General features: G+C 53.3%; 10 protein-coding genes across 10 annotated transcripts; 3 read left to right on the top strand and 7 right to left on the bottom strand.

Moving 5' to 3' along the window:
* Window positions 1–307: 307 nt before the first annotated feature.
* Window positions 308–2,818, bottom strand: VDBG_07574 (conserved hypothetical protein; the record flags this gene model as incomplete). Its single annotated transcript, XM_003002069.1, has 3 exons — window positions 308–2,490; window positions 2,557–2,615; window positions 2,790–2,818. The coding sequence occupies 3 exons, from the start codon at window positions 2,816–2,818 to the stop codon at window positions 308–310; spliced, it is 2,271 nt and encodes a 756-aa protein (XP_003002115.1).
* A 507-nt stretch (window positions 2,819–3,325) lies between these two features.
* VDBG_07573 (conserved hypothetical protein) lies at window positions 3,326–5,351 on the bottom strand (the record flags this gene model as incomplete). The annotated part of the gene is made up of 2 exons (XM_003002068.1): window positions 3,326–4,379; window positions 4,427–5,351. The coding sequence occupies 2 exons, from the start codon at window positions 5,218–5,220 to the stop codon at window positions 3,326–3,328; spliced, it is 1,848 nt and encodes a 615-aa protein (XP_003002114.1).
* Window positions 5,352–7,009: 1,658 nt separating this feature from the next.
* Window positions 7,010–8,003, bottom strand: VDBG_07572 (hypothetical protein; the record flags this gene model as incomplete). Its single annotated transcript, XM_003002067.1, has 2 exons — window positions 7,010–7,129; window positions 7,185–8,003. The coding sequence occupies 2 exons, from the start codon at window positions 7,971–7,973 to the stop codon at window positions 7,010–7,012; spliced, it is 909 nt and encodes a 302-aa protein (XP_003002113.1).
* Window positions 8,004–8,696: 693 nt separating this feature from the next.
* Window positions 8,697–13,111, top strand: VDBG_07571 (canalicular multispecific organic anion transporter 1; the record flags this gene model as incomplete). The annotated part of the gene is made up of 4 exons (XM_003002066.1): window positions 8,697–8,825; window positions 8,921–11,302; window positions 11,365–11,687; window positions 11,782–13,111. The coding sequence occupies 4 exons, from the start codon at window positions 8,697–8,699 to the stop codon at window positions 13,109–13,111; spliced, it is 4,164 nt and encodes a 1,387-aa protein (XP_003002112.1).
* A 200-nt stretch (window positions 13,112–13,311) lies between these two features.
* On the bottom strand, window positions 13,312–14,091 carry VDBG_07570 (NAD-dependent epimerase/dehydratase; the record flags this gene model as incomplete). Its single annotated transcript, XM_003002065.1, has 1 exon — window positions 13,312–14,091. One exon carries the CDS (start codon window positions 14,089–14,091, stop codon window positions 13,312–13,314), a length of 780 nt encoding a protein of 259 aa, XP_003002111.1.
* A 1,292-nt stretch (window positions 14,092–15,383) lies between these two features.
* VDBG_07569 (cytochrome P450 4ae1) lies at window positions 15,384–17,282 on the top strand (the record flags this gene model as incomplete). The annotated part of the gene is made up of 4 exons (XM_003002064.1): window positions 15,384–16,851; window positions 16,909–17,053; window positions 17,128–17,134; window positions 17,185–17,282. 4 exons carry the CDS (start codon window positions 15,449–15,451, stop codon window positions 17,280–17,282), a joined length of 1,653 nt encoding a protein of 550 aa, XP_003002110.1.
* A 79-nt stretch (window positions 17,283–17,361) lies between these two features.
* On the bottom strand, window positions 17,362–18,471 carry VDBG_07568 (conserved hypothetical protein; the record flags this gene model as incomplete). Its single annotated transcript, XM_003002063.1, has 3 exons — window positions 17,362–17,588; window positions 17,661–18,068; window positions 18,123–18,471. 3 exons carry the CDS (start codon window positions 18,469–18,471, stop codon window positions 17,362–17,364), a joined length of 984 nt encoding a protein of 327 aa, XP_003002109.1.
* A 549-nt stretch (window positions 18,472–19,020) lies between these two features.
* Window positions 19,021–20,070, bottom strand: VDBG_07567 (arabinogalactan endo-1,4-beta-galactosidase; the record flags this gene model as incomplete). Its single annotated transcript, XM_003002062.1, has 1 exon — window positions 19,021–20,070. One exon carries the CDS (start codon window positions 20,068–20,070, stop codon window positions 19,021–19,023), a length of 1,050 nt encoding a protein of 349 aa, XP_003002108.1.
* A 664-nt stretch (window positions 20,071–20,734) lies between these two features.
* VDBG_07566 (FCY1p) lies at window positions 20,735–21,542 on the bottom strand (the record flags this gene model as incomplete). The annotated part of the gene is made up of 2 exons (XM_003002061.1): window positions 20,735–21,144; window positions 21,233–21,542. 2 exons carry the CDS (start codon window positions 21,540–21,542, stop codon window positions 20,735–20,737), a joined length of 720 nt encoding a protein of 239 aa, XP_003002107.1.
* Window positions 21,543–23,288: 1,746 nt separating this feature from the next.
* On the top strand, window positions 23,289–25,929 carry VDBG_07565 (Cel74a; the record flags this gene model as incomplete). Its single annotated transcript, XM_003002060.1, has 2 exons — window positions 23,289–23,515; window positions 23,727–25,929. 2 exons carry the CDS (start codon window positions 23,289–23,291, stop codon window positions 25,927–25,929), a joined length of 2,430 nt encoding a protein of 809 aa, XP_003002106.1.
* Window positions 25,930–25,951: the final 22 nt, after the last annotated feature.

Raw genomic sequence — 25,951 nt, 5'->3', positions numbered from 1 at the left:
ATACACTCATGCAATGTGCACACTTCAGGGTCGAGGCACCTTATGACAGGGTTCACGGCTGCCAGTAGTTGCTGGCCATCTGCACATTATTTCCCTGATGACATGGTGGCTTACCGTGCTGCATGATCACCTTGCAGTGCCGTGCGGGAAAACCAGCGCAAACTAGCTCAGCGCCATGTCGAACGCGGGGGTGGAGTCAGCCAGGGAGACCGTTTTACACAGCCGAAGCAGCGGGTGGCGGTCCGCAGTGCGGTAATGAATAAGCTTATAGTTACGTCTACATAACTCGTGTTCACATGCTGCGCGCTCAAGGTCGCAAATGTGTCGCTGATCCCTTGGGCGCTTCGTGCAGAAGCTCCTCATAGCTTCGAGTAAAGTTGTCCACCATCGTCAAGGCGTGCTCTCTGCTCAGCGGCGAAACGACCACCCCGGTCGTGAACCATCGCCAGCTACCCTTTTGTCCTGCGTACCAATCGCTGGGCCTTGCTATGGTGACGTGATATGGCACATGCTGCATGATTTCGGGGCAGCTGCGCCGTAATTCACCAGTTGGGTATGCGTCTCCATCGATCGCTATCCGGGTGTTGGGCTTGGGCCCCTCTTCGCTTCCTGTAGTGGAGGCAAATCCAGGGATGTCGAGTGCGCGCATTTGCGCTAAACTCACGTCGACAGCTACATTGGCGAGCGAGACGAAATTGGTTGGGGAGTTCTTGAACGGGATGGAAAGTGCCTCGAACCTACCCCAGTCGCGAAGCGCACAAAGAACCTGAAGGGCCCAGTAATCGACACCGGAGGAGAACAGACTGGCGGTTGAGCTGCCCATTCCGGGGGCCCTGGCATTGATCTCGTGCAAAAATATCGAAGGCTCATTCTTGTTGGTCTTGGTACTTGTTTTGAGCATTTGGAGCACCGGAAATGGCACCCTCGGGTCCACGACGTAGTCCATGCTGGAGTTCCGCACTCTTGCTTCGCAGTGGAAAACCCCCGATCTGAAGCCTTGAAGCAAAACGGCCTGCTTCATTGCTTCGATCACTGAGGCCTGTTCGTTGTTCGGCAGGCCAGACGGGGTGTGGGTCTGCGTCTCATTGAAGGTGCCTCCTTGAGAGCTGGACGACGTATCTGCCGTGCAAGGGAAGTCGTCGACCACCTCGGCGAAGAGGAGACGACCATCGCGCAGCACCAGGTTTGCATCGACTTCCGGCCCTTCGACATAGTCTTCGACTACTACACCATTGGGGCAATCCCGGATGGCCAAGATGCGCTTGACTGCGTCCTGGAGCTCATCTGGATTATCGGCTCTGAATACGCCTTCAGACCCTCGGCCTATGGACGGCTTGCAGACAACAGGGTATTGCAGCTTCCCGTCCATGTCTCCCGCTGTCCCGATTTGACTATCCAGTTCGCCGACGGACTTGACGGCGAAGGTACTGCCAATATCCTGACCGCTAAACATACGAGTGTAGAATTTGTCCGTGGAAACAGTGAAAGCTTTCACACCTGCAGTGTAGAGACCCAGCGCCTCGGCTGCGTGTGCCACACTGACAAGGTAATCGTCGGAGGAGGTGAATATACCATCGATAGGTTCTGGGTATGTTCTGGCAGCTTGAGCAATACGCGCCCCAAGAAGGCAACCATTTTCGTCGTTATTCGTACTCATATCGATCAGGACAAGAGCTTCTCTGAGATATTGAAGTGAAGTATCCACCAGACCGTCTGCCCACCAGTCGCCGCTTGTGATAATCACGAGCTTAACCCCGAGGGCTGCCGCAGCCTGCCACCTTGATAGCCAACTTTGGACAATCTGGGGGCGAATAACAAGGCAGACTCGATATTGCCGAATAGCAGTTGGCTGAAGCCATGGGAAGGATAGTCGCTGTTCCAGCTGCCGTTCAAATGATGACATGCACTCTTCGAGACTGGGGATTTCACATGCCGGCGTGCGAAGTCCGGAGGCCACCAGAGTCTGAGACCTTAGCAAGACGACGCCAGCTGCGATTTCCAGTGCTCTAGTAACATCTTTCCACGTGTCGATGAATCCTGTGAAGGGAAGGATTCTGGTGGATGTAGAAAGAAAGCTGAATGACGACGCCACTTGCGAACATCCCAGCAGTCGATACACCAGAAAGTCGGAACGGACGGCAAAACCTCCATTTTCGGCAAGAAGAAACACACAGGAAGGTAAGGCGAGGGCTTGATCACGAGACTTGCCCGCATTAGCAGTTGTAGCTGTTTCGGAGCATGCTGCTGAGAAGAGATAGTTGAAGGCTTCCTCCAGAAGGGTTGACTTCTCCTCGGTCAAGACAGTCTGTTCCCTATGCGAGAAGCTACTTCGATCTTCAACAATGATCAAAGAACTGCCAGAATTTGGATTCGAGTCGGAGGCAACGGTCTCCAGGCGTGAGTCTCGCGCAGCGACCGGGTTCACATAGACCCTCTTCAAGTGGTGATGAGTAGCGTCATCACGGAGCCACCACTGGCACTCGACAGACTCTACATGAAAGCTTAGCAATGAGTCCTTGTGGATGGTGAGTTAGTGAAATGGAGGAAAAGACATACTAGATCCTCGAATAAGGGCGGCTCGAACGTTCTTCGCCTCTCGTGCTGCTGGCATACTTCTAATACGACATACAGAGTCGACACTTCTGGTTCTACTTCTTTTCGGTAGACAATAAAGAACGTTTCTCTCGAAGGAAATTCGCGAAATGTCCACAAAAAGATATGTCTCCCCGACCAAGTCGCTGACGAGTAAGGGAGCGTCGTGGTGTTCTCTCTGCATGGCGTAAGCTTACACATATGCGGGGGGTGTGGGGTTCCGCATGTTTGTGGGGGTTTGTAAAGGTACAGGGAAGTACTCCTGCAGTATCATTGACTTTGCATGAAGCAGCGGCCATTTGAGAGCGTTTTTATCCTGGTAGTTTTGTGTGATAGAGGCTGACACCGAGAATACGTGACGTGTGGCATGTGCTGTATTTGCAAGCCACGCTGTGATGAGCATACAGAACAATGAGGCCATTCTTCTATTCCCCACTTCAGCTCGCTTTCCACTCAATCAGAGCACAATCTAAACAATTACTATCGCGATGATTCATTTAGCAATCCTTCCGGAAACGAGTGACGAGACTCTTCATGTTGTATACGTCCTGAACTCGAACTATGGCGGCCAATGTCACTGACTGGCGTGGTGCCTGGTTTCTTTCTGTCAGCCAATGTGCTTGAGCAGATATTTTCTAAGGAGAAGTTTGTACAGCAAACGAGTGTGATTATTTGTCGGAGAGGTTCTCGTAATATGACATGTTGTATGAACGGACACTCCTTGCAGGCAGTCTCACCAATCCAACCTATTGTCTTCTCTCAGCTCGACGTCCCAACGCTCATTTCCATGCCACACCTGCTTCCCAGAGTTTAAAGAGGCTACAGATTTGCGAAGTTCACTAATCATAGCACCTGGTCCACTCGCGAAGACCACCGTAGGACCCTGCACTGTCTCTCCTACAAAGTTTTGGACGAGGGTGCCGACGTCGGGATGCCGGCGAACACTGTCATTTGAGCCCGCTGGATTCCTATAAGTGACAATATCCCTGAGAGATATGCCGTTTGTATCAGGCAAGGATGCAGATGAGCTTGAATCCGTTACTTGGCGGCTTTTTTGATCGCTGGAAAGCTTCTCATTGGCACTAGTGTTGTTGTCCTTGCCAGATTCCTCCTGCTCGCGGGTGACGAAGATCGTCACCTGGATGTTGTGTTTTCCGGCCGAAGCCTTGATAAATTCAAGCTCAGCCTCTATCCAGCGAGCGTCGTCGCGGTGGCGGACCATCCAGACGAGTTGAATTGCGCGATCAGTGCGGTCGCTTGCCGACGCTGAATCGACTTGGGACTGGAGCGTTTCAAGAATGACTGGCAGCACATACGTGATGCCTGTACCACCTGCAATAGCCAGAACATTGACACCTCCATCTATTCCGCGAGTGGAATGTTCGCCATAGGGCCCTTGTAGGATTACTGGCGTCGTAGGCAACGGAGAAGAACCTGCGTTTTGCGTCTCGGCAAGCCTACGAGCCGCAAGCTCGGCAATCTTTTTCGTCTCGCCGCCTTTCGCGCGGAAAACGTAGGAGTGCTTGACGAAGCCTTCCTTTCCCACAACAGGCAGAGAAAGCGGCGTGAAAGGGTGCGACTGCCATACGCTGCTGTCGGGAAAGCACAAATAAAAGTGCTGCCCGACATGCCAAGGCGACTGATTGAAGGTAAAGTCTAGGCGCGCGACATCGCCGTGGTCTGTGTCTGGAAACAGTGTCAACCGAGCCTGAGCCGGGTGGAAGCCCCAATCGCCGCCGACGTATTGGTGATGAAGAAGGGTCATGCGCACGATCATGAAACCAAGGCTGAGAACCACATGAGTAGAAGCAGGAACATGGCGCAAAGACCATACACCATGTACTCCTTCGTTACCCAGTTGACTGCATACTCTGGCTGTGGGCCATAGAGCCCGATACAGATGACGCACCACACGATGGCGTGGAGCACGCTCTGAAGCAGGATGATGTAGCCGACCCAGCGGTGCAGAAAGTTGAAAGCCTGATATGGGACGCCTGTAAGAATTGACAGGATGGATTCCCTACTGGCAAGAAGTACGGAAAAGGGAGTGATAGCGTACGCAAGAATACCAATGCGGTTGGACCAGATTCCAGCAGTGTTCTGTTCCTTGTAGACACCAGGATGGTCCTTAACGGGGGAAATCCAAAGAGCGTATGTCATCCCCACAAATGAGAAAATGGTCAAGTAAATAACCAAAATCGTGAGGATAAGGACTTGTAGTCTCGTGGTGCGTCCAAAAACGAAGCGGATTGAATCAGGGAGAAGGTAAGAACGAGCAGTGGCAGCTGCGGCACGAAGAGGACGAGATACGATTGCCGGCGACGTTGAGCTCGGAAGCTGCGTCCCTGTGAGAGGTGCGGACTCGCTTTCAGCTTTGTTGGATGTAGACGAGAAAATGAAGGGTCTGGTGCGACGTGAGACAAGTGAGCGTCTTCCCACAGCAATGATCAGAAGGACTGCGCCAACAATGAGCCAGAGAATGCCGGAATAGACCATGCCTAGGTCGTTGGCCTCCCAGAGGGCGTCGAGATAATCGCAGTTGGCCTGGTCAGCAGTACAAGGTAGCGTACGCGGATGATACCCATAGTGCCAGACTTTGTAAGGTTTGACCTCTGCCCCGTCGGCCATGGTGATGAGAAGATCAGCCGAGCTAGACTTGAGCCGGCGATCTAGATAGGTATTGCCGAAAGAAAGACTTTGGGTCGTCGCAGGGTGATGGATTACCGCTTTGACCAAGAAAACGTTTGCTGCAGGACTCTCGAGGGAAAAGGTCAAGCCTACTGAGAATCCAAGCAGTATGAAGGATGGAAAGTGTCGACGGGAAGCAAAGGAGGATCTGCAAATGCTTTGTACAAAGTGTAGGTTACGGCAATGCCACAGACTCCAGCATACACATTTCCACCGAAACCTGGTGGTCAATTCCGTAATATACAGGCACAAAAGCTCTCCACCCTCCAACCCCATACACAAAGATTGCTTCGCAGGTGTGAATGCAGAAACTCTTGGCGGTGAAGTTAACAAGCCGTGGTGCTGGGGCAAAGGATGACGGGCCGAGCACTGAATGTCCTGCAAGCTAGAATTGCGAGCAAACTCCCCTGGTCACGCATGGTCCCGAGCACGAGGACCTAAGCCACAGAGCATAATTGAGAAGGTTATGGTTGGCTTGTTGGTGGTGTCTCAGAACACCCTGCAGACCACCTCGTGGGGGACACAATTTCTCGGCACGGAATATGCCACAAAAGGCAAGATCTTCAATGACATGCAAACTTTCTTGGGTTACATCCCTGCCACCTGGCCAGCGTCTTCTGGATTGTTGAGCAGGATTCAGCATCGGTGTGGTATCTCGCCAGATTGACCCAGACCCTTGATCTGTGACCAATCTCACATGTGGTCACCATGGTGGCCCAGCTTTACAAGATCCCGGCAGCAGGCCAGCCTACATAGAAAGTCAATATCTCGTCATCAGAATCCAGAAGACAAAAACTCCTTCCAAACTTCGAGCTCCAGAGCTTCACGAACAATACCATTTTTTCATTCGTATTACGACTTCGGTGACCTCTGGAAAATGAGCCATGGATCGCATGCAGATGACAGTGATCTCCAGTGCCAGATGGAGGTGCGTAACTTATCCCTACGCCTTTCTCAGCGTTTCGGCGTACCCGGACGTGAAATCGCGATCACAGGTGATTAACGTTGTCTTAGATGATCTGGAACTGGAACACCGTCGGATCGTGTTAGTCGTCATGTCACGCCCTTGAAGACAAATATCTACCACTGAGCGAGGATGCTAACAAGGCTCTCGTGTTTTAGGTTTCCTCGCTAAATCATGGTACATCCGAACTGAAGGCATGATGATTGCCTCAAGTATTGGTGTCGCCCTCCTAGCCGTCACTCTCGAGCTGTGCCGGCGCGCATGTAAAGAGTACGATACTTCAATTGTTACGCAGATGGAAAGAAGCGTGACGGCCGCTACTCTCGCCAACCCATCGCTGTTACCACCCTCGAGCAAAAGCTCCCCTACTGTCCGAATCGTTAGCCTTCGTGTCAGTCCGTTGCAACAGGCCATACGATCGCTCATGTACGCCATCACCTTTTCTGTCGCCTACATATTAATGCTCCTGGTCATGTCCTTCAACGGTTACATCATCGTTGCCATCTTTGTCGGTGCCGGCTTGGGCAAGTTTCTTACCGACTGGATGGTGGTCAAGGTGGCTGTGAGCCAGAATGGAGGGGAAGGAACAGAGAAGCCAACGGGCCTCGAATCAGTGACCATTTGTTGTACATGAGAGGACATGGTTCCAATTCTTCACAATCTGCGATTTCCTAGATTTAAACTCAGGAGGGTTCTGTTCAAAGTTTGGGCGGATGAAGCGCGAATTTGCTGGACGTAGCTCAAGTGATGAGCAGTCGACAGCTCTCAGATGACTCTAGATACAATGATTGACGTATTGATGCTTCTGCCCTCCTCTCCATTCATGTGACACGTCAAAACAGGCATCAACTTCTTCATCAACTTGGGAGAGTTCATTATCGTTGGCTGCGAAGGTTAGTGTTATGTCTTGCTGCTTCTCTTCGTCTGAACTGGTACTCACAGGATAGAAAAGCGACTTTAATGAAGCAGAGCCTCTAGACACCATAATGGAACCACTGGTCATGCGGCTTGCCACCTCGAGCAAGACTGCCTCCTTCTCTTCGGCAGTTGAGCCGACGGTGGCGTTGAAATACACTGTATCAAAGCGACGTAGATCCCTGGGTACTTCCCGTGCATCGCCGGCCTCATACGTAGTGTCCTCAGAATCCAGATCGAGCGTTGCCATCGCCCGCTGGCTCAACTCGAGCCTTGACGGCACCAGCTCAACATTATGGACACGGACACGCTCGCCACGTGTCCGAGCCCAGTCTTGAATCCAAATACAAGTCTCCGGTAGGGCACCAGCGCCGAGGATAGCAACAGAGCGTGGTGTACGTCCCAGAACTGTAGATGCAGCCGTCCACTCCAGCTCTGCGGCATGCTCGTAAAAGGCATGAATTGGGAACCGTGAAAGGGATAGGCGCGCCGTCGAAGACTCTGGAGCTTCGGCAATCTCGTTGGCAAACGCAATTTCGAAAGCTGCTTCGCATTCTAGAACCGCCCGGCGCGTGCTAGGCAACAAGTTGATCACGTCTGGATGTTTGAGCAGTCGTTGCTCTACATCAGTGTCGACAGTAGTGAAGCCGATGACGCCGTAAAGCTCATTCCAGTGAGGGATTGCGGCGTTAACCTTGTCAATCGAGTTGAGGGGATACAGACCCTCGAGACTATCAGTAGCTCGCTTGATCTTGCCGATGTGGTGCTGGACTGCAATAGCAGGGTCAATAGGGAAAAGATGTGTAACTGTCATTTTCGCAAAGATCTATCAGGCAGCGAGTTTGGGCAGATTATGTGACATGAGGCCAAAAATATGCCCATGCTGGCCTCAAATAGCTACCTATGCTCCTCCAAGAACAGTCCTTGCGTCGCCATCTCGAATGTCTGTTGGGAGTCCTGGCGAAGCAACAGGCTATCGCGGCACATAGCAGCGTCATCTAGCCTTCTCGCAGGACTGATCCGCAACAGCAACTGTGATGGCCACCCTAGAAGCCCCCCCACACCCTCCCGGACATCAGACAGGGGCCTATGCAGGGTCAATATGCTGACGCGACAGCTTCGTATGCAAGGTCATAACTTGCTCAATTAGCAGACTCGGCAAACGCCAATCTCACCATATTGGTCCACAGAATGATCCCTTAGGGCCCTGACCGCTTGTCTTGCTGAGTACGCACTGGTGCCATTGGTCAGTGGCCGGCCAATCTACCAGCAGATCCTGAGGCATCGCATGCAAACAAAGGCTGACGATTAATGATGTGGGATGTATCAAACTTCGCTAAAGGCCAAAAGTTTGGTATGTTTGACACTTGGAAGAGCGGAGCGCTGTCTGGCAGTGAAGTTGACGAGCGAATTTGAACTTAGGTGACAGGCGAAAGCTCTCAACGGTCGACGACCCCTGTGTAGCCCTGAAGCCAGCTACCAGCCCCTGATTGTGCGCTCTGTGAGGTAGAGAGAGTGGCTATCAAACATTCTAACCATGCTACACTTCAACCTTTTCAGAGCTCGTCGAACATCAGACGTACCAAGAAGTCGAATACCTTCTCCGGAAGAAAATGCCAGTTTCATCAGTCAGCTTCTCTTCGCATGGCTCGGTCCTCTGCTTACGGTGATTTCTTGAAACCCTTACGTTTCCCACCTGTCTCTTTAGCTCAGAAGGGCGCTCTCACGTGTGATGTGCATCACTGACTCCGATGATTACAGACCGGTTATAAGAGGCCACTGGAGTATGAGGATATCTGGCTCGTACCACAAGCACGTTCCGCCAGTTATCTGGCGCAGAGTGTCATAAAGTCCTTCGAGAACCTGGCTATCGACAAACAACACCATAGATCCCAACGCCGTTGGGGCCTACCAGTTCTTGCATGGGCACTCCACCGCTGCTTCAAGTTTGACTTCTGGGTTGGTGGGCTGTGCCAACTTGTGGAGTCTATTCTGCAGGCCATGGCTCCCTTCACCCTGCGTTTCTTGATAATCTTCGCTAGAGATGCCCATTCGTTCATTAGGGGCGAACAAGATTCGCAACCACCCCTTGGCCGCGGTGTCGGCCTTGTGCTGGCTATAACTGCCATGCAGGTGATACAAAGCTTCTCTTCGAGCCACTTCCACTACCGCAGCACATTATTCGGGGGCGAAAGCCGGAGTGCACTGATTGCTGTGGCATTTTCAAAGTCTCTGCGGCTCTCAAGGCGAGCCAGAGCGGGCGGTGAACTTGGTATGACCGAGGCTACAATAGTCCCGACAGGGCAGCCACACGATCAACTCCGGTGGCAAGCCTCAAAAGAGGGATGGTCGAATAGTCGTGTCATGGGTTTGATTTCAACCGACGTATCGCGCATTGAACAATCGTGCACCACATTCCACCTTGTGTGGACGTCGCCGATCGCCATTCTACTTACCATTACGTTATTGATCATCAACCTGGGATATAGCGCATTGGCAGGTGTTGCGGTGCTTGTTCTCGGCCTCACAACGTTGACTAAAGTGGTCAAGGTCCTAGCACGTCTGAGAGCCGCCGTCACTATGGTCACAGATCAGAGAGCTGGGCTCACACAGGAGATCCTTCATGGCATCCGCTTCGTCAAATACTTTGGCTGGGAATCGGCCTTTCTCCGTCGACTTCAGGGAATAAGAGCCTCGGAAACAAGTTCACTGCAGATCTTACATATCACGAAAAGCGCCATCGGTGCTGCGTCGATGGCGCTTCCCATATTTTCCAGCATGGCAGCCTTCTTGGTTTACTCATCCACGAACTCTGGGCCGCTGGACCCAGCACTTATCTTCTCATCGCTGGCGCTCTTCAACAGTTTACGGACACCTATGAACTGGCTCCCAACATCCATCGGTCACTTGGTTGATGCCGACGCTGCGTTGAAGCGATTTGAAGCATTGCTATTATCTGAAGAGTCTCCTGCCCACCCTGGTGCAACACCCGGTCTAAACCATGCTATCCAGATACAGAACGCAACCTTTACTTGGGAGAAATCTTCCACTTTATGCGAGGAACAAGCGACAGAGACTGCAGCTAAAAGCCGAAAGACCCGTCAATTGAGAACACTGGGCCGCTACCCGCTAAAAGAGGCTGATAACGCGTGTACGCCCAGATACGATGGCGAAAAGGTGACAGGGCAGAGCTACGAACTGCCATTCTTTCTTAAAGACATTTCTTTTACAATATCTTCGCAGGAGCTTGTAGCAGTCGTTGGTTCGGTGGGCTGTGGCAAATCATCGCTGCTCAGTGCCTTGGCGAACGACATGCGTCTGGTTCAGGGGACCATGAAGTTCAACTCTAACGTCGCCTACTGTCCGCAGTCTGCATGGCTGCAGAACGCTACTATCCGGGAAAACATTCTGTTTGGAAGAGATTTTGAGAAAGAGCTCTACAGTCGTGTTACCCACGCCTGTGCCCTTGAAGCCGACTTTGCGTTGCTTCCCCGTGGCGACCTTACCGAAATTGGCGAAAAGGGGATCACCCTCTCCGGTGGGCAGAAGCAACGCGTGAACATCGCAAGAGCGATTTACTCAAATGCCGGAATTGTTCTTCTCGATGATCCTCTTTCAGCGGTCGATGCACATGTTGGGAATCACATCTTCAACCAAGCCATCAGCGGTCTTCTACATGGAAAGTGCCGTGTGCTCGTTACGCATCAACTGCAAGTTCTTCACCGATGTGATAGGGTTATATGGATGACGAATGGCCGCATCGAGGCAGTCGACAAATACGAAAGTCTTCTGGAAAGCTCAGTTTCTTTCCGTAGGTTCGTGCAAACGTCACGTGTTGTGAGCTCTAACGAGTCGCAAGTAAATGATGAGATGGAAGACAGCACTTGTGCTTACAAGGAATGTGCAGCATTGCTGAACGACTCTGTCAGTGATGACAACAAGAAGTTGATGCAAGAAGACGTCAAGGCCGTCAACAGCGTTCCTTGGACTGTCTACCATGTCTGGATGAAGTCCTCCGGGAGTATTCTGAACATGGCAGCAGTGCTCATCCTCATGTGCATCTTCCGAGCTGCAAACTTACTGACGTCGCTTTCACTAGCATGGTGGGTATCGGATGCTTATGGCCTCTCCCGCGCGTCATATGTGAGTCGTCCGGTCTCCTCCTTTCACAAACATGCGTTTAGTTCCTTGCTGACTAGACAAAGATTGGCTTGTATGCCGGTCTGGGTGTCGCGCAAGCCGTTCTCCTCTTCGCTTTCTCCATGGTCGTCTGCATTGTGGGTACCAGAGCGAGCCAAACAATGTCTAACGACGCGATGTGGCAGATCCTTCGGGCCCCGATTGTGTTTTTTGACACCACACCTCTTGGTCGCATCATACATCGATTTACGAAGGACGTTGATACAATGGATAACAGCCTCACTGATTCCTTCAGGCAGTACCTCATCGTACTGAGCTCCTTGCTTGGATCTTTTGGTTTTATCATCGCTTACTTCCACTACGTCAGTCGAGTTGGGGTCCAATATTTGCAACCAAGCTGACGTCCCGGATGTATAGTTCGCCATCGCCTTGGCCGTTGTATCCGTTGTCTTAGTCCTAGCTGTGTCTTATTATCGATGCAGTGCCCGAGAGTTGAAGCGTTACCACGCGATTCTTGATGGAGTCGTATTTGCGAAATTCAACGAGGCACTCGTCGGCGCGTCCACGATACGAGCGTATGGACGCGAGGAGCACTATGTCAGCGATATTTATCGAGCCATCGACGACATGGGCGGCGCCTACTTCTTGACCTTTGCGAACCAACGTTGGTTGTCTCTACGACTCGACAACCTAGGCAATATTTTGTCTTTCACGACCGGGATGCTTGCTGTGACTACGACACTGGTTGTGTCGCCTAGCATCACTGGGCTCATTTTGAGTTACAGCCTTAGTCTGGTTGGCATCATACAGATTACGGTGCGATACTTTGCCGACGTTGACAACTCCATGTCCAGCACCGAGCGACTGCACCAATACACATCCTCACTCGCCCATGAAGCCTCGCTCGAGGAGGACGCATCTCTCCGACTCCGATCCAGCTGGCCAGAGAGCGGCGAGATCGTGTTTGAATCAGTGCAAATGAGATACAGGCCGGAGCTGCCCCTGGTCCTTGACAAGTTTACATTGACGATTCGCGGGGGTGAGCGCATCGGCATTGTTGGGCGCACGGGTGCCGGCAAGAGCACCATTCTCTCGACTTTGTTCCGCCTCACGGAGCTAAGCGGTGGTCGTATCATGGTTGATGGGGTCGATATCGCTCAAGTTGGTCTGCACAATCTACGCTCAAGGCTTGCCATTATCCCGCAAGACCCTACGCTGTTCCGTGGAACGATCCGTTCGAATTTGGACCCATTTGACAGACACAGCGATCTTGAAATGTGGAACGCTCTTCGTCAGGCCCATCTCCTTCCTCGAGAAGACTCGTCTGAGGCCACTGGCCTCGCGTCAGGCCTAACAGCCGAAACATTCGATGCCACCGACCATAGTCTACGCGACATACAAACGACCGCCCACCCCCCAGAGAATAACAAGGAGACACGGATCACCCTTGACGCCATTGTGGAAGAGGAAGGTCTGAATTACTCTCTCGGCCAGCGACAGCTGTTGGCCCTGGCGCGTGCGCACCTGAGGAACGCACGTATCACACTCATTGACGAAGGGACTAGCAGCGTAGACAGCGCGACTGATGTCCTAGTGCAAAAGACTATCGCTCAAGAACTTAGCAGCGGCAAGACTTTAATCGCTATTGCTCACCGCCTGCGCACTGTCCTGTTGTACGATCGGGTTTGTGTCATGGATCAGGGCCGTATTGTCGAGCTAGGTCCGCCGCTGGAGCTTTGGGAGCAGGCGGGAGTATTTCGAGGGATGTGTGACAGGAGTGGCATCACTCGAGAGGACTTTTCCATTGGATGAGTTGGGTTGATTGCTAGTAGTGTCGCGCGATGGCGCATGATGTCCAGCTCGTGCCATGCAGTCACCCATGGCCCCGAGACAATTAAATGGCCAATTTCAACATGTGTGAACCAGATCATCGTCAAGCAGCAACACAACTTTTGAAGGCTCGAGATTTCTTACCGTATTCAGTCCTTTGGGGATTTCTTGAATGCAATCGTCTAATAATATCCATCGAAAGTATCCTCGCGCTTCGCAGACACGCTCCTGACAGCTTCCTTGATCGGCAAATCTCCCTCCCCGGGACCCAGGATATCGAATGCCAGGCCCGTGGTCCACTCATCCTCGATCGCAGCAAAGAGGACAGCGGCGACATCGGCCCGGCTGATCATACCCTGGAGGCCAACCTTGCCCGCCCTGATTCGGCCCTCGGCCTCCTTCTCCGTCAAACCACCAGGCCGAATGATGGTGTACTCGATTCCTCGGCTCCGGTTGTTGACACGCAGGTCCTTGTCGGCCTCGAATTTAGCCCTCAGCGCCGGCTCAATAACCCCCCACATGCGGTCGCTCAGCTTGATGTCTGCCTCACTGTACCAATCAGGCGTCGGCCTCTTGCGGTCGCGCACATCGGCAGAGCTGATGGCGACATAGCGCTTCCGCGGGATCTCAGCCTGAGCGAGGGCATCGATGACCTTGATGGCGCCGTCACGGTCGACCTCGACAGGGGCACGGGGGTTGCTGGCGGCCCACACGACTGTGTCGGGCTGGGTGCGCTCGAGGATCTTGACAAAATCTTCCACTGTGCCGGAGACCAGGTCTTGAACAATGGGATGAGCGCCGATAGCGATGAGCGAGGGAACCTGTTCAGGGTTGCGAATGATGCTGTAGACGGCGTGGGCGGGGTTTGCGGCGGTGAGGAGCGAAGTAAGATGACGTGCGGTTTTGCCGTTCCCGCCGACAATCAGAGTCGTCGGAGGGTGAAACAAACAGGCATCTCCCATGGTGGCAGTTCGTTATACTACACAGCTGTTGTCCCGGGGCTGTGATAGATGGCAATAGGACGGAGAGCGAAGGTTGGAAGACCACCTAGCCTAGCCATGACGAAATATAAGCTTGGCCCAACTCCCACATGCGCCACCTACTACCAAAGGGATACCCCGCCGCAAAAAGGAGGGATGTGGGGTATGTGGTTTAGTAATCCGTCTTACCGAGCGATAAACTGTTCATGAGGAGTGTTGAATTTGTGCTTCACATTATGCGATTCGATACTCTGATATCCAACCTTCTAGATTTTTAACAGCACATGACGACCAAGGTCTGGTGCCGCGATTATTCTTGCTGCCTGGGATGTTGGCCGACGGTGCGCATGCTTTTGACTTAGCGCCATCTCTACGATGGGCAAGTGAGAACGATTGCTATCAAACATGGTGGGAATAGGTTCCCTCGCGCCACTCTCTCACAGATCCAACCGCCACGCCAATGACTTCCCTACTTGTGTATGCTATCCCGAAATTATCTTTTTCCTTGGCGCCCGCCTAGCAAGCTCGGCAACATCAGCCTAGTCGACAAAGTCATCGTGGAGGCTCGTCGCGACCTCAGAGGGAGACAGAACAAGCCCACAAGCCTCGAGGCAACGTCTGGGGTGCCTAAGATGATAAAGCCCTATTGTATCTGGTTGAAATGGCGGGTGAATGAGCCCGGTAATTCTACGCCTTCGGGCCGGCGAAGTATCTAGGGATTTAGCATGGCCCTTCTGGCGTGCTCGTCGGACCTGCACACCATGGCGACTCCCTTACTGATACACACTCAGTTTCAAAGCGTTTCCGGACGCTGGTGACTAGGAATCCGCACTTCTCAATCTCAACAATCTTGCTAATGTTCGCGTTGACAGGTGACCTAGTGCCGGCCGGTAAAACCTTTGTAGGGATCGCTCGCCATTACGCGCAGGCTTCACAACGTTTCGTACCTTCTGCATCGCTTCAATTAGATTCATGGCCAGAAAAGACGCAGTGATCTGTAATATTGCCCACTAAGCCCTCCTGGAAAAATGGCCGCGTCCTGTCACAGACTGATAAAGCTAACAGCTTCGATACACTTCACAGGCGGGATCGAGCTGGGGCTGAACGGACAAAGCATACTCCGCACACAAACAGCGCTACCAAAGGGCGCTGGTCACTTGTCAAAAACTTATCAATCGCTGCTCTCCGACTCGTCAATTCCATTGACTCCAACCGAGGCGCATTCCCGTGAAGTGTATTAATAGTTGTTCCTTCGCTAGATAAGGTAGGCTGTGAATTGAATTGTTTCGATGATCACATCCACAGAGCCACCATCAAACGCTAGGCATCAAGCAACAGCATGCCGGGAGTGACCTTTCTATCTGCCGTCGCAGCGCTGGTTGCGGCCCTCATTTACCTCGTCAATGTTCTGGTTGTAGAACCATTGATAACCAGCCCTTTGAGCAATATCCCTGGACCAAAATCTTTTGCCCTCAGCCGCTGGCGACTGGCTTGGGAAGACTGGAATGCAGCACGTACGCGGACCATCCTTCGATTGCACTTCGAATACGGTCCGGTAGTGCGCATCGGGCCAAATGAGGTGTCTTTCAACAGCCTGAGTGCATTGCGGACCATCTACGGGCCTGGCAGTCGATTTGGCAGGACGACATTTTACCGCATGTTTGATGTTTACGGCGAGCAAAACCTGTTCACATTCCACTCGACGAAGGAACACGGCAACAGGAAGAAACTACTTTCCCATGCCTATTCGAAGTCGGTTGTGCTGAAGGAGCCAACGACAAGCCTCGTGGAGGAGAAGGCCCGACAGTATCTTGACTTGATCAGCACTGAGCCACAGGGCATCAGCGATGTCTTTCTCTCGATGCACTACTACTCTCTAGACAACATCACCGCTTTTGTCTATGGAAAACATGGGTCGACGCGTGCCCTGCAGGGGTCAAAGAATGATCGAGCCTTGATTGACGATATCTTGCACCCATCGCGCCGCCGGCTATCGTGGTTCTTGGTGCACTTTCCATCATACACAAAGTGGCTGTACTCATGCAAACCATTCATGGGCTGGATTGTAAAGCCGATCCTGCCCATGCAACAACCAACTACATACACCAGCATACGGAGATTTGCATTGCAAGCTTTTCAGAATCTCAAATCGGCGCAGAAGGGCTCAAATATCTCGGGGGACTGGAGCAGTGCTGAAGACTCATCCATAATCGGCCAGCTATGGCGCTATCATGAGTCGCAACAGCCCGACGGTATGAATGACATGCAATTGGCTTCGGAATGCGCAGACCATTTCCTTGCCGGAATCGATACGACGAGCGATACCCTCATGTTTCTGGTTTGGGCACTCTCTCTTCCCGAAAACGAGAAGTTCCAGGCCAAGTTGAGAGACGAGGTAATGAACCTGACAGGAGATGCGCTTAATGAGCATGGGCATCCACGCGTGGACGCCTCGGATCGATGCACATATCTCAATGCGGTCATCAAGGAAACATTGAGACTTTACGCGCCCCTCCCGAGTACCGAACCGAGATCCATGAATGCGCAGTCGATAGTCGACGGCTTCCAGATTCCACCCAACACTGTTGTTGGGATGTCGCCTTATATCATTCACCGTGATCCGACGGTGTTCAAAGACCCCAGGACATTCAACCCGGAGAGGTGGCTAGGATTAGAAGCGGTTGAATTAAACCGTCATTTTTGGGCGTTTTCGAGTGGTGGAAGAATGTGTATCGGTATGCAGTAAGTGAAGATTCTGACTGTTATCGCAGCAGCGGTGTGTGGGCTAACCGGCAGTAGCTTGGCCATGGCGGAAATGACCACCGTTACTGCCGCTCTCTATCGAAAGTACAGGACATCCATAGCGCCAGGTTTCGAGGATGTAGCTCCAGGAATCACTGCACGAGTTGAGGTCTTTTCAGATGACCGATTTGCAAAGACACAGGTTGGTCTTCCCTTTCACAACCGTACCTTCGGCACTGACCATATCAGGAACACACTTGTCTCGTTCAATTTCAGGAATTGAGTAAGTGAGAAAAGTGTTGCACTCTGGAGTGGTGTTTCCCTCTTCTGCAGCACATCCAGTGGATAGAGGCAGACCTTTCTTGACCAGCCCATCCACACGGCTTTCCGAACGCGTGAACAGGGCTGGGAACGGCATCACTCTGTTCTAAAGTTAAGATGGTTTTAAAATACAGCAATAATCAGTTGCAATGATTATTGCGTATCGCTGTACTGAGTATGAAGATAATGTCAGACTAAACCTTCAAAAGACGTCTTCAAACCCTGAAATGTTATGCCCTCCTCTCCATCCTTGAATTGGACCGCCGGTTTTCCTCCGAACCACGAACACTCAATCCCAAGGTCCTCCACAGAGGCCTCTGAGGCAAGTACTTTAGACACAAATGACCCAGTCTGAGCAAGTAATCTGGCCGCATCCGCGCTTTTGGTGATATGTCCCGAGGCAATCGTGACCTTGCCTGCTCAGAATAATCTTAGAAGGGGTTGCAAGGAGAGACGTAATCGGAGCACAAGCAGGCTGAAGAACTTACCGCAATTTACCTTTTCCTCTTCATTCCAACCATGAACGAGCTGCTGTAACCTATCGATTGTATCTCGATACTCGGAGATACTTCCACCCTCCGGGAAAAGGATAGGTGCGCGCTCATAAACCGTATCACCAACAAATAAGACGCGCTCCTTCGCATCCCAAATAGCAATTTCATCGGGCATGTGGCCTGGTGTTTGAAAAACCACCAAGTTTAGGTCCTGCCCAGAACTGCTGACCACTCGAGCACCATCTTCTGCCCAGTGGGTAACATGATACCTTGGCAGCTCCATGCCGATGAAAGCACATAGCGAGGCGCTGTTCAGTTTATGAGGATCTGTCAGAAAGTCTTTCCCCGCAGAGCTTGCCCAGACGGCAAGTCCGGAGGTCCTCATAAACTCGGGAATTCCTCCTAGATTGCTAGAGTCAGAAGGCCCCGGTGGTAAAGAGAAGAAATGAACCATACCGATGTGGTCATAATGGCAATGTGTAGAGATAATTGTATACGGTCTCACACCAGACCGATTCAGCGGAAGGCCTTCATTGTCAGGTACTGGAACCGTCTCGAGATACACTTTGAGCGTGAGATCTATGGTGGGCGTTTCTGACGATCCTCCGCAGCCCGAATCAATGAGTACGATATCGTGCGGATATGTTTTGACATAAATCAATGGTTCCTCGCTCCATTTATCGTTCTCTTGCACGACAAATGTAGTTGAGTTGAGGCGTTGGCATGAAAATGCTGGTGTGAGGTGGTCGGTTCTGTTCTCCTCAGCTGCTGCGGGGTCGTTCTCGATTCTTGACAATTGGCACATTTTGCAAGCTAATCTCCCAAAGAGGACGTCTAGTAATGCAGTACCTGTGCCGTCAAAGATGATACAGGCTTTGATCGCGATAGGACTGGATTTGAAGGTAGGTGGACGGTGTATGGTCTGCTGAAATGCAATGGTAGGCGGACAATTAGGCCATCTCGTGGCTTTGTCGCGTGGGTGTGGGTGGCGCCGCCCCTATCTTGTGGGGTCAGCTCAATTGGGTGTCACTGTGTGCTGCAATTAAATCTCATCAAGAGGTCGATAGTAAGCCTCAAAGCTTTGGGTAGGTTATTAAGAAGGAGACTCCTCTCATCGATAATCATGGACCTCATAGGGCGAGGACCATGAGTCGCATGATTAGTGCCACAACAAGCAGCCCACTGTCAAGGACATTCCTGAGACTGACTGAACATGCTTAATGTCAATGGAGCCTGTGAGCCGAAAGCAATGCAATTTGCAGCCATACTGACAGTCGCGGATATATACATGAAATCAAGGCTAGGGTGAAAGAATGATATCTCGTGTTTCTCCTGCGTATGCTGGTGGTATGCATCAAATGTTCTTGAAGACGGACAAGCTCGACAGCGCATTCCCAGGCCACGAGAATAGCGTGTTCAATGGACAAGAAGACCCCAGCGCCTGATTGTTCATCCAAGCAGGTTCCCAGTAGTACAGACCCTTGCCCTTGTTGACTTTGCTCACGACGTCAGCAACCCGTTGGATGAAGGTCGTCTGACCTTGGGCCGAGAAGGGGATGTCCCTCAGGTCACTCGGGAAAGGCTGCGCCGGCGACGGGCAAGACGTCGGCCAGTTCAGCTCGGCCACGACGATTTCCTTGCCCCACTTGCTGGCCATGTTGTTCAGTGTGGTTCGCAGCGCCGAGAGTGTGGCACCACTCCCGTAGAAGGGGTAATACGAGACGCCCATCTGATCAAAGTCACCGACGGCAAGGGGTCCGGCGGCGAGGACCTGAGTATAGAAGTACTCCTGAACGTTCCAGTCCCAGGCACGGTCGAGGTGGATCATGATTCTAGGTTTGGGGCTGAGGGTTGAGTCTTTAATGCCCCAAGAGGCGGAGCTGAGGAGGCGTGCGACGTTGTAGAAGTTGGAGGTCTTTCCGGTTGGGAACAGCAGCCCAGAGGTGATCTCGTTGCCGATGGAGATGATGGCCGGGGGCACACCAGCTTTCTGGAAGGCGTTGGAGACCTCCTTGGTGTAGTTGTAGAGCCTCCATGAGAGATCGTCGATACCAGAAGGCCAACCACTAGGGATGGCCTGGTGAGCGGGGTCGGCCCATGTGTCGCTGAAGTGAAGCGTCAGGTAGACGCTGAGTCCCTGAGCTTTGGCCCGCTTGGCAAGGTTAAGATTGTAGTCGAGGTTGTAGTCGCCATTGGAAGGGTTGACCCAAATGCGCTGTCGGACGGAATTGACGCCGTTCGCTTTGAGGATCTGTTCAAGAGGCTGAGCCGAGCCGCCATTGGTGTACTTGATACCAGCCCGTTCTTCAACCAAGGTCGACGACCAGTCGACACCCCTATAAGTAAGGGCCGCTGTGGCCGACGACCACAGAAGCAGAGCGCTAGTAGCTACGCTGGCAAGCATTTTGAGAACCGGATAGACTGAATGACTACCAGAGCGAAGCCGAAGGGCGTGCGGGAACTCATCGCTGCGGCTACTTCTGAGAGGCCGTGGGTCTTATGACTTTCTAGAATGAAGGTCGGCAGGAGGCTGCACCCCAGAACCGTTGCTGCCGGTAGTCTACCAAGCCCGAGATGAGATCAGGAGGGGCTGCGGGGGTCGGCAGTATCCCTGACATGCTTCTCCTCATGTTAATTAGTACCGAAGCCTGGTGTTGCAGCGCCGGATCGGCACGCATCGCGCGGGCAATCCCCTACTCCAATCGCCACCACCCAACATACTATAGTCAGCAGCAGAACGATGTGCCATTCGGTCCTTGGAATTCCGTTACCAAGCTGGAACATTGTAGCTGGTGCATGAAAATCGCTGCTTTCATGGACTCGGCGGCCCATTTGCTAAACGGGGACGATAGGGGAGGATTACGGTAGTGGTCTAGCGATTGCGTCCTCGCCCCTGGACAAGGCTTGCAGATTGCGACGCTGTTTCACCCGCGGCCTCGCCTCGCCCGAACAGCTGAGCTGTCTTCCTAATTTTGCCCAGGTCGTCCACCTCTACCAGTTCTCGGCAGGTCGCTTGGTAGTAAGACCGACCTGCTCAATCTCTCGGAGTTTTGCGCGACATTTGGGGTCTAGACAGCGGAACAAATTGAATCCGCCTGCCACGTAGATCGCGAACAGCCCGGTGGACATGGAGCCGAGTGGTCGAACTGCCAGCTAAACAAGGGGTTCGTCTCGTTTGTGAGTACCGCCCCAATCAGCGCCGTTTGTCGCGGGAGATCGACGGACATGGCGAATACCTCACGCGACGCAATCCGGATCTGATCCCAGCCTCTGCGGACCAGCTCATCAATACTGGTGCCGTACACGTATTCCCTGAAGCCGGCCCATCGAATCGCTGACGCGCACATGGGACAGCTTTCGGCATTTGTGTAGATGGTCAAGTCTGAGAATGCTGCCAGAGCTTCTGCGACTGTCATGTTGTAAGGCCCCGTCGGATCCGTCAGGATATGAGAGCAGTTGGCGATTGCTGCCATTTCACCTGATGTTCGTCAGTTCTCCGATGTATGCCCTACATAAAGCCACCGCAGTCTGCGTCACGAGACAAGGCCCATTTGTCAGCCTCTTACCATGCATGATGGGGTTGCCAGACTGGTGGCTCGTATTTTCGCCGGTGCAGACAATGCCGCCTCTGCCACTGACTGTGTGATTCACAATAACGGTGCCGAAGGGAGCGAATGGGCATGGCGAAGACAGTGCTTCGTTCGCTTGTCGCACCCAGTACTGTCGTATGTCCTGATTGATTTGCTTCTGGCTGTGAGGAAGCTCAACAAGGGGAATCTGTTCCGTAGACAGGCGGCGCAGATGCCCATCGTGTCGGTGACCTGCACCCAGTCGAATTAGGCCCACAAGTACACCGAAAACGACTCTCTGCTTCATGTTTATGCACGGTTTCGCGTGTTGTCGCCGACGAAGAATTTCAGAGACTGCGTCGGAGGTATGGTACTTCTTGCAACGTCTGATGTCTTGAACCTGAGCCTTCAATCTCGCCAGAGGTCGGGACAAACGACAGAAGCCACTATACTCCTGAAATCTCGCATTCTTGTGGCGCACGCCAGATCGGAATACCCCGCACTCGGGGGCGTCATCGTCCACCATTGTGTGTTGGTTCCACCAGTCTGGAGCCCCTCTGAGGTTCCTGATGAGCAGCAATGGAAGCTGTGTTGTAGACTGTGTAGGTATCCTACAAAAGACAGGCAGGCTTGTTCACTCCACCTGACTGGGCCTTCGCCAACGTCTTGTGTACTGCTTTTTCTTTTCTCGTGTCATCTTTTCGCACCTTTCTTTTTCTGGGAAATATCTGCAACGGATGCTCCGTCCTACAACGGTGGGCATTCCCGACCACGTTTGGGCATTTCAACCTATCAAGCCCAGAAAATTTTCGGAATAGAAAGTGAGTTTTGTTTGCGGGGCGATGGATATTCACTCTGTTTTCCACGACGGTTGAGAGAACTGAATAGACAGCGATGTTTGAGCAACCCCTGAACTGACGAGGGGCAGAACTCGGGCATGAAATACAAACATGCTAGCAGCAGCCCGCGTGTCCACAAAGAAACACAGATTGCTACAGCAAGGCGGGAGTCAAAGTGTCGAGCAGGCGAGGCATGAGGCAATAAGCCGTACTACCACTCGGAAAAGAACACCGGAGCTCTTCCAAAAGCAACAGGCACAAGGGCTGCTTTGCGAGTCAGGGCGTTGACGGGAGCGCCATGGCTTGGGGACGCCAATTTTCCGCCACACGCACGACGATAGGGGAGCATCGGTTTACTTATACTCAGTGGTGAGAGAGATCCCGATCGAGGCCTATGGAAAACATCAAGCCGTGGCCGATATCTGACTGTTTTGCGATTGGGCACTGACCACAGTGGCCAAGGTTGGTTACGGGGACTACACAGCGAGGAGACAAGCCGCGTCCTCCACAGACTCCGCGCCTCCATCTTGTACTTTCCATGGCTCTGGACCTGTATGCTGCATCATGGCGTGCCTGAGCAATAGATTGGGACACGCCAGGCTCCGGAGAACGCGTCAATTCCGACGCGAAGCCATCACGACAGTAGACCCTGCCCTCAGTCAATCTGAGGAGCGCTCGTTGATTGAATTCCGCTCCAATGAGAACAAGCTCTTTTAATTAATGGAGACAACAGCCTGGCCTCACCAGTGTCACCTGGATGACGACTTTACGGAAAACGTTGCCTGATGTTGCACGGTCGGAGCTGGACGCTCCTTGGTCCGCGGCTCGGAACGGCGTAGCGCAACCGGGACCGCGGGACGAGTCGCCAGTCGCCCCAAAGTGGCAATCAACCTGGGATCTGAATTGGAGAATGCAGGTCCAGCCTGGGGCAATTGCACTATTCCGTCACGGAGCCATCGTGAGAATCTTGGCTGCCCCGCGGGATACGACCCCGATCGGCTTTTGGACCCCTCTGTATACTCCCTTCTCACGATCGCGAACATCCGTCCAACTCGGAACGTCGTGATCCTGGGGGAGGGCCGTCATATCCGGGAATGAGTATCATATAAGTAAGGCAACAATCGCTGATCTTTCCCGCTTCCCTTGCCTCGCTCTTCCAGGCGTTACAATCTACTTGTCATCCCAGCAAACCGTTGGAACGGCAGACGATCACGATGAAGGTTCTCTCACTCCTTCTTGCCGCGGCAAGCCCCATCTATGCCGCCTTCGAGTGGCAGAATGCTCGCATGGGAGGCGGTGGTGGCTTCGTGCCTGGCATTTCTTTCCATCCCAAGGTGAAGGGTGTTGCCTATGCTCGTACAGATATTGGTGGTCTCTACCGTCTCAATGCCGACGATTCCTGGACGCCTGTCACGGATTACGTTGCTACCCATGCCAAGTGGTGAGTTTATACCGACATAGTCTCACCCATGCCCAGCCAAACGCGCCATCATACTGATCGACAATGCCATGCAGGAACCGATGGGGAATCGACGCAGTAGCGCTGGACCCTGCTGATGCCAACAAGGTCTACGCGGCCTTTGGCATGTACACCAACAGCTGGTAGGACAAACATGTGTCTTATATACAATACGGGTCACTGACGTCAATAGGGATCCTAACAACGGCGCCATCGGTCGCAGTTCCGACAAGGGCCAGACCTGGACGTTTACCGACCTGCCTTTCAAGGTTGGTGGTAACATGCCCGGCCGCGGCACTGGAGAACGTCTCGCAGTCGACCCCAACAACCCAAACATCATCTACTTCGGTGCTCGCAGTGGAAATGGTCTCTGGAAGTCCACCAACGGCGGTGTTTCCTTCAGCAAGGTCACCTCCTTCACCAACGTCGGCAACTTCGCTCCTGATCCCAATGATGCCAACGGATACCTCAACGACCCTCAGGGTCTGACATTTGTCACCTTTGATGAGACCTCAGCCGTCTCCGGTGGCGCCACCTCCCGAATCTTTGTCGGCACCGCCGATAACGTCACTGCCTCCGTCTACGTGTCCACCAACGCCGGCCAGACCTGGAGCCCCGTTGCCGGACAACCTGGAAAGTATTTCCCCCACAAGGCCAGAATTCAGACTGCCGAGAAGGCTCTCTACCTCTCCTACTCCGATGGCACCGGCCCTTACGATGGTGCCTCTGGTTCCGTCTGGCGCTACGACCTCGCCACCAGCGTGTGGAAGGACATTACGCCTGCCTCGGGTGGTGATCTCTACTTCGGTTTTGGTGGTCTCTCAGTTGATGCTCAGAAGCCTGGTACCCTCATTGTCGCCACGCTGAACTCATGGTACCCTGACGCGCAGATCTACCGTTCCACCGACTCTGGAAACACTTGGTCTACCTTGTGGAAGTGGACCAGCTACCCCAACCAGGAGTTCTACTACAGCATCAGCACACCCAAGGCACCCTGGATCTTCAAGAACTTCATCTCCGTCGACACCAAGAAGCTTGGCTGGATGATTGAGGCCCTGGAAATTGATCCCCATGACTCTAACCACTGGCTTTACGGTACTGGTCTGACCGTCTACGGAGGCCACGACTTGACCAAGTGGGACACCACCCACAACATCACCATTGAGTCGCTTGCCGACGGCATCGAGGAGTTCGCTGTCCTTGAGGTTAAGTCTGCTCCTGGTGGTACCGAGCTGTTCTCTGCTGTTGGCGATGACAGCGGCTTCACTTTCCCTAACAAGAATTCTCTGGGTACCGCACCCGCCACCGTCTGGGACACTCCCAGGTTCACCTCTTCCACAAGCGTTGATTACGCTGGCAACAAGGTCGCCAACGTCGTCCGCGTCGGTAACACTGGCGGCACTGAGCAGGTCGCCCTCTCCGGCAATGGTGGTAACACCTGGTACATCCACTACGGCGCTGGCCAGGTTGCCTATGGTGGCGCTGTAGCCCTCTCCGCCGATGGTGATGTTGTCCTCTGGTCCTCTTCCAACCAGGGCGTCCGCCGTTCCCAAACTCAGGGTACCTTTGCCGCCGTCTCTAGCCTGCCCAACAACGCCCTGATTGCCAGTGACAAGCGCGACAACACGGCTTTCTACGCTGCCTCTGGCTCGACCTTCTACCGCTCGACCAACTCGGCCACGAGCTTCAGCACCGCCGGCACCCTTAGCGGCGCCACCGTCATCCGCGACATCGCTGTCCACCCCCAGGTCGCCGGCGACGTCTGGGTGTCCACAGACGCCGGAATCTTCCACAGCACCAACGGCGGAGCCTCTTTCACCCTCGTCTCTTCGACCGTGATCAACACCTACCAGATCGCTCTCGGCCGCGGCGCTGGCACGACCTGGAACCTCTACGCCTTTGGCACCGGCCCCCAGGGCCCCAAGCTCTACGGCAGTGCCGACCTCGGTGCCTCGTGGACTGACATTCAGGGCTCCATCGCCTGGGGTTCCATCGAGGCCAACCGTCTCGAGGGCAGTGGCAACAACGCCGGCCTTGTCTACGTCGGTACCAACGGCCGCGGTGTCTTCTGGGCCCAGGGCACCATCTCCGGTGGATCCGTGCCCCCTCCCGCGGGCACGACCACGACGGCTGCGCCCCCTGCCGCTACGACGACCACCAGGGGCACGACGACTCTGACATCGACGGTGAGGGCCTCTACCACTGTCGTGCCTACGACCGTCGCCACGACGACCAGGGCTGCCACCACCACCGCTGCCGCGCCACCGGCCACGGGCACAGGTGTCGCGGCGCCCTGGGGACAGTGTGGTGGACAGGGATGGACCGGTCCCACGCAGTGCGCTGCCGGATATACGTGCAAGTCGCAGAACCCCTGGTACTCGCAGTGCCTTACTTAAAGGGCTCTAAGAGAGAAGATTG

This window comes from Verticillium alfalfae, genomic scaffold, assembly GCF_000150825.1.
Source record: "Verticillium alfalfae VaMs.102 supercont1.10 genomic scaffold, whole genome shotgun sequence".
NCBI classification, from domain to species: domain Eukaryota; kingdom Fungi; phylum Ascomycota; class Sordariomycetes; order Glomerellales; family Plectosphaerellaceae; genus Verticillium; species Verticillium alfalfae.
This window is presented reverse-complemented; position numbering and strand designations above follow the sequence as displayed.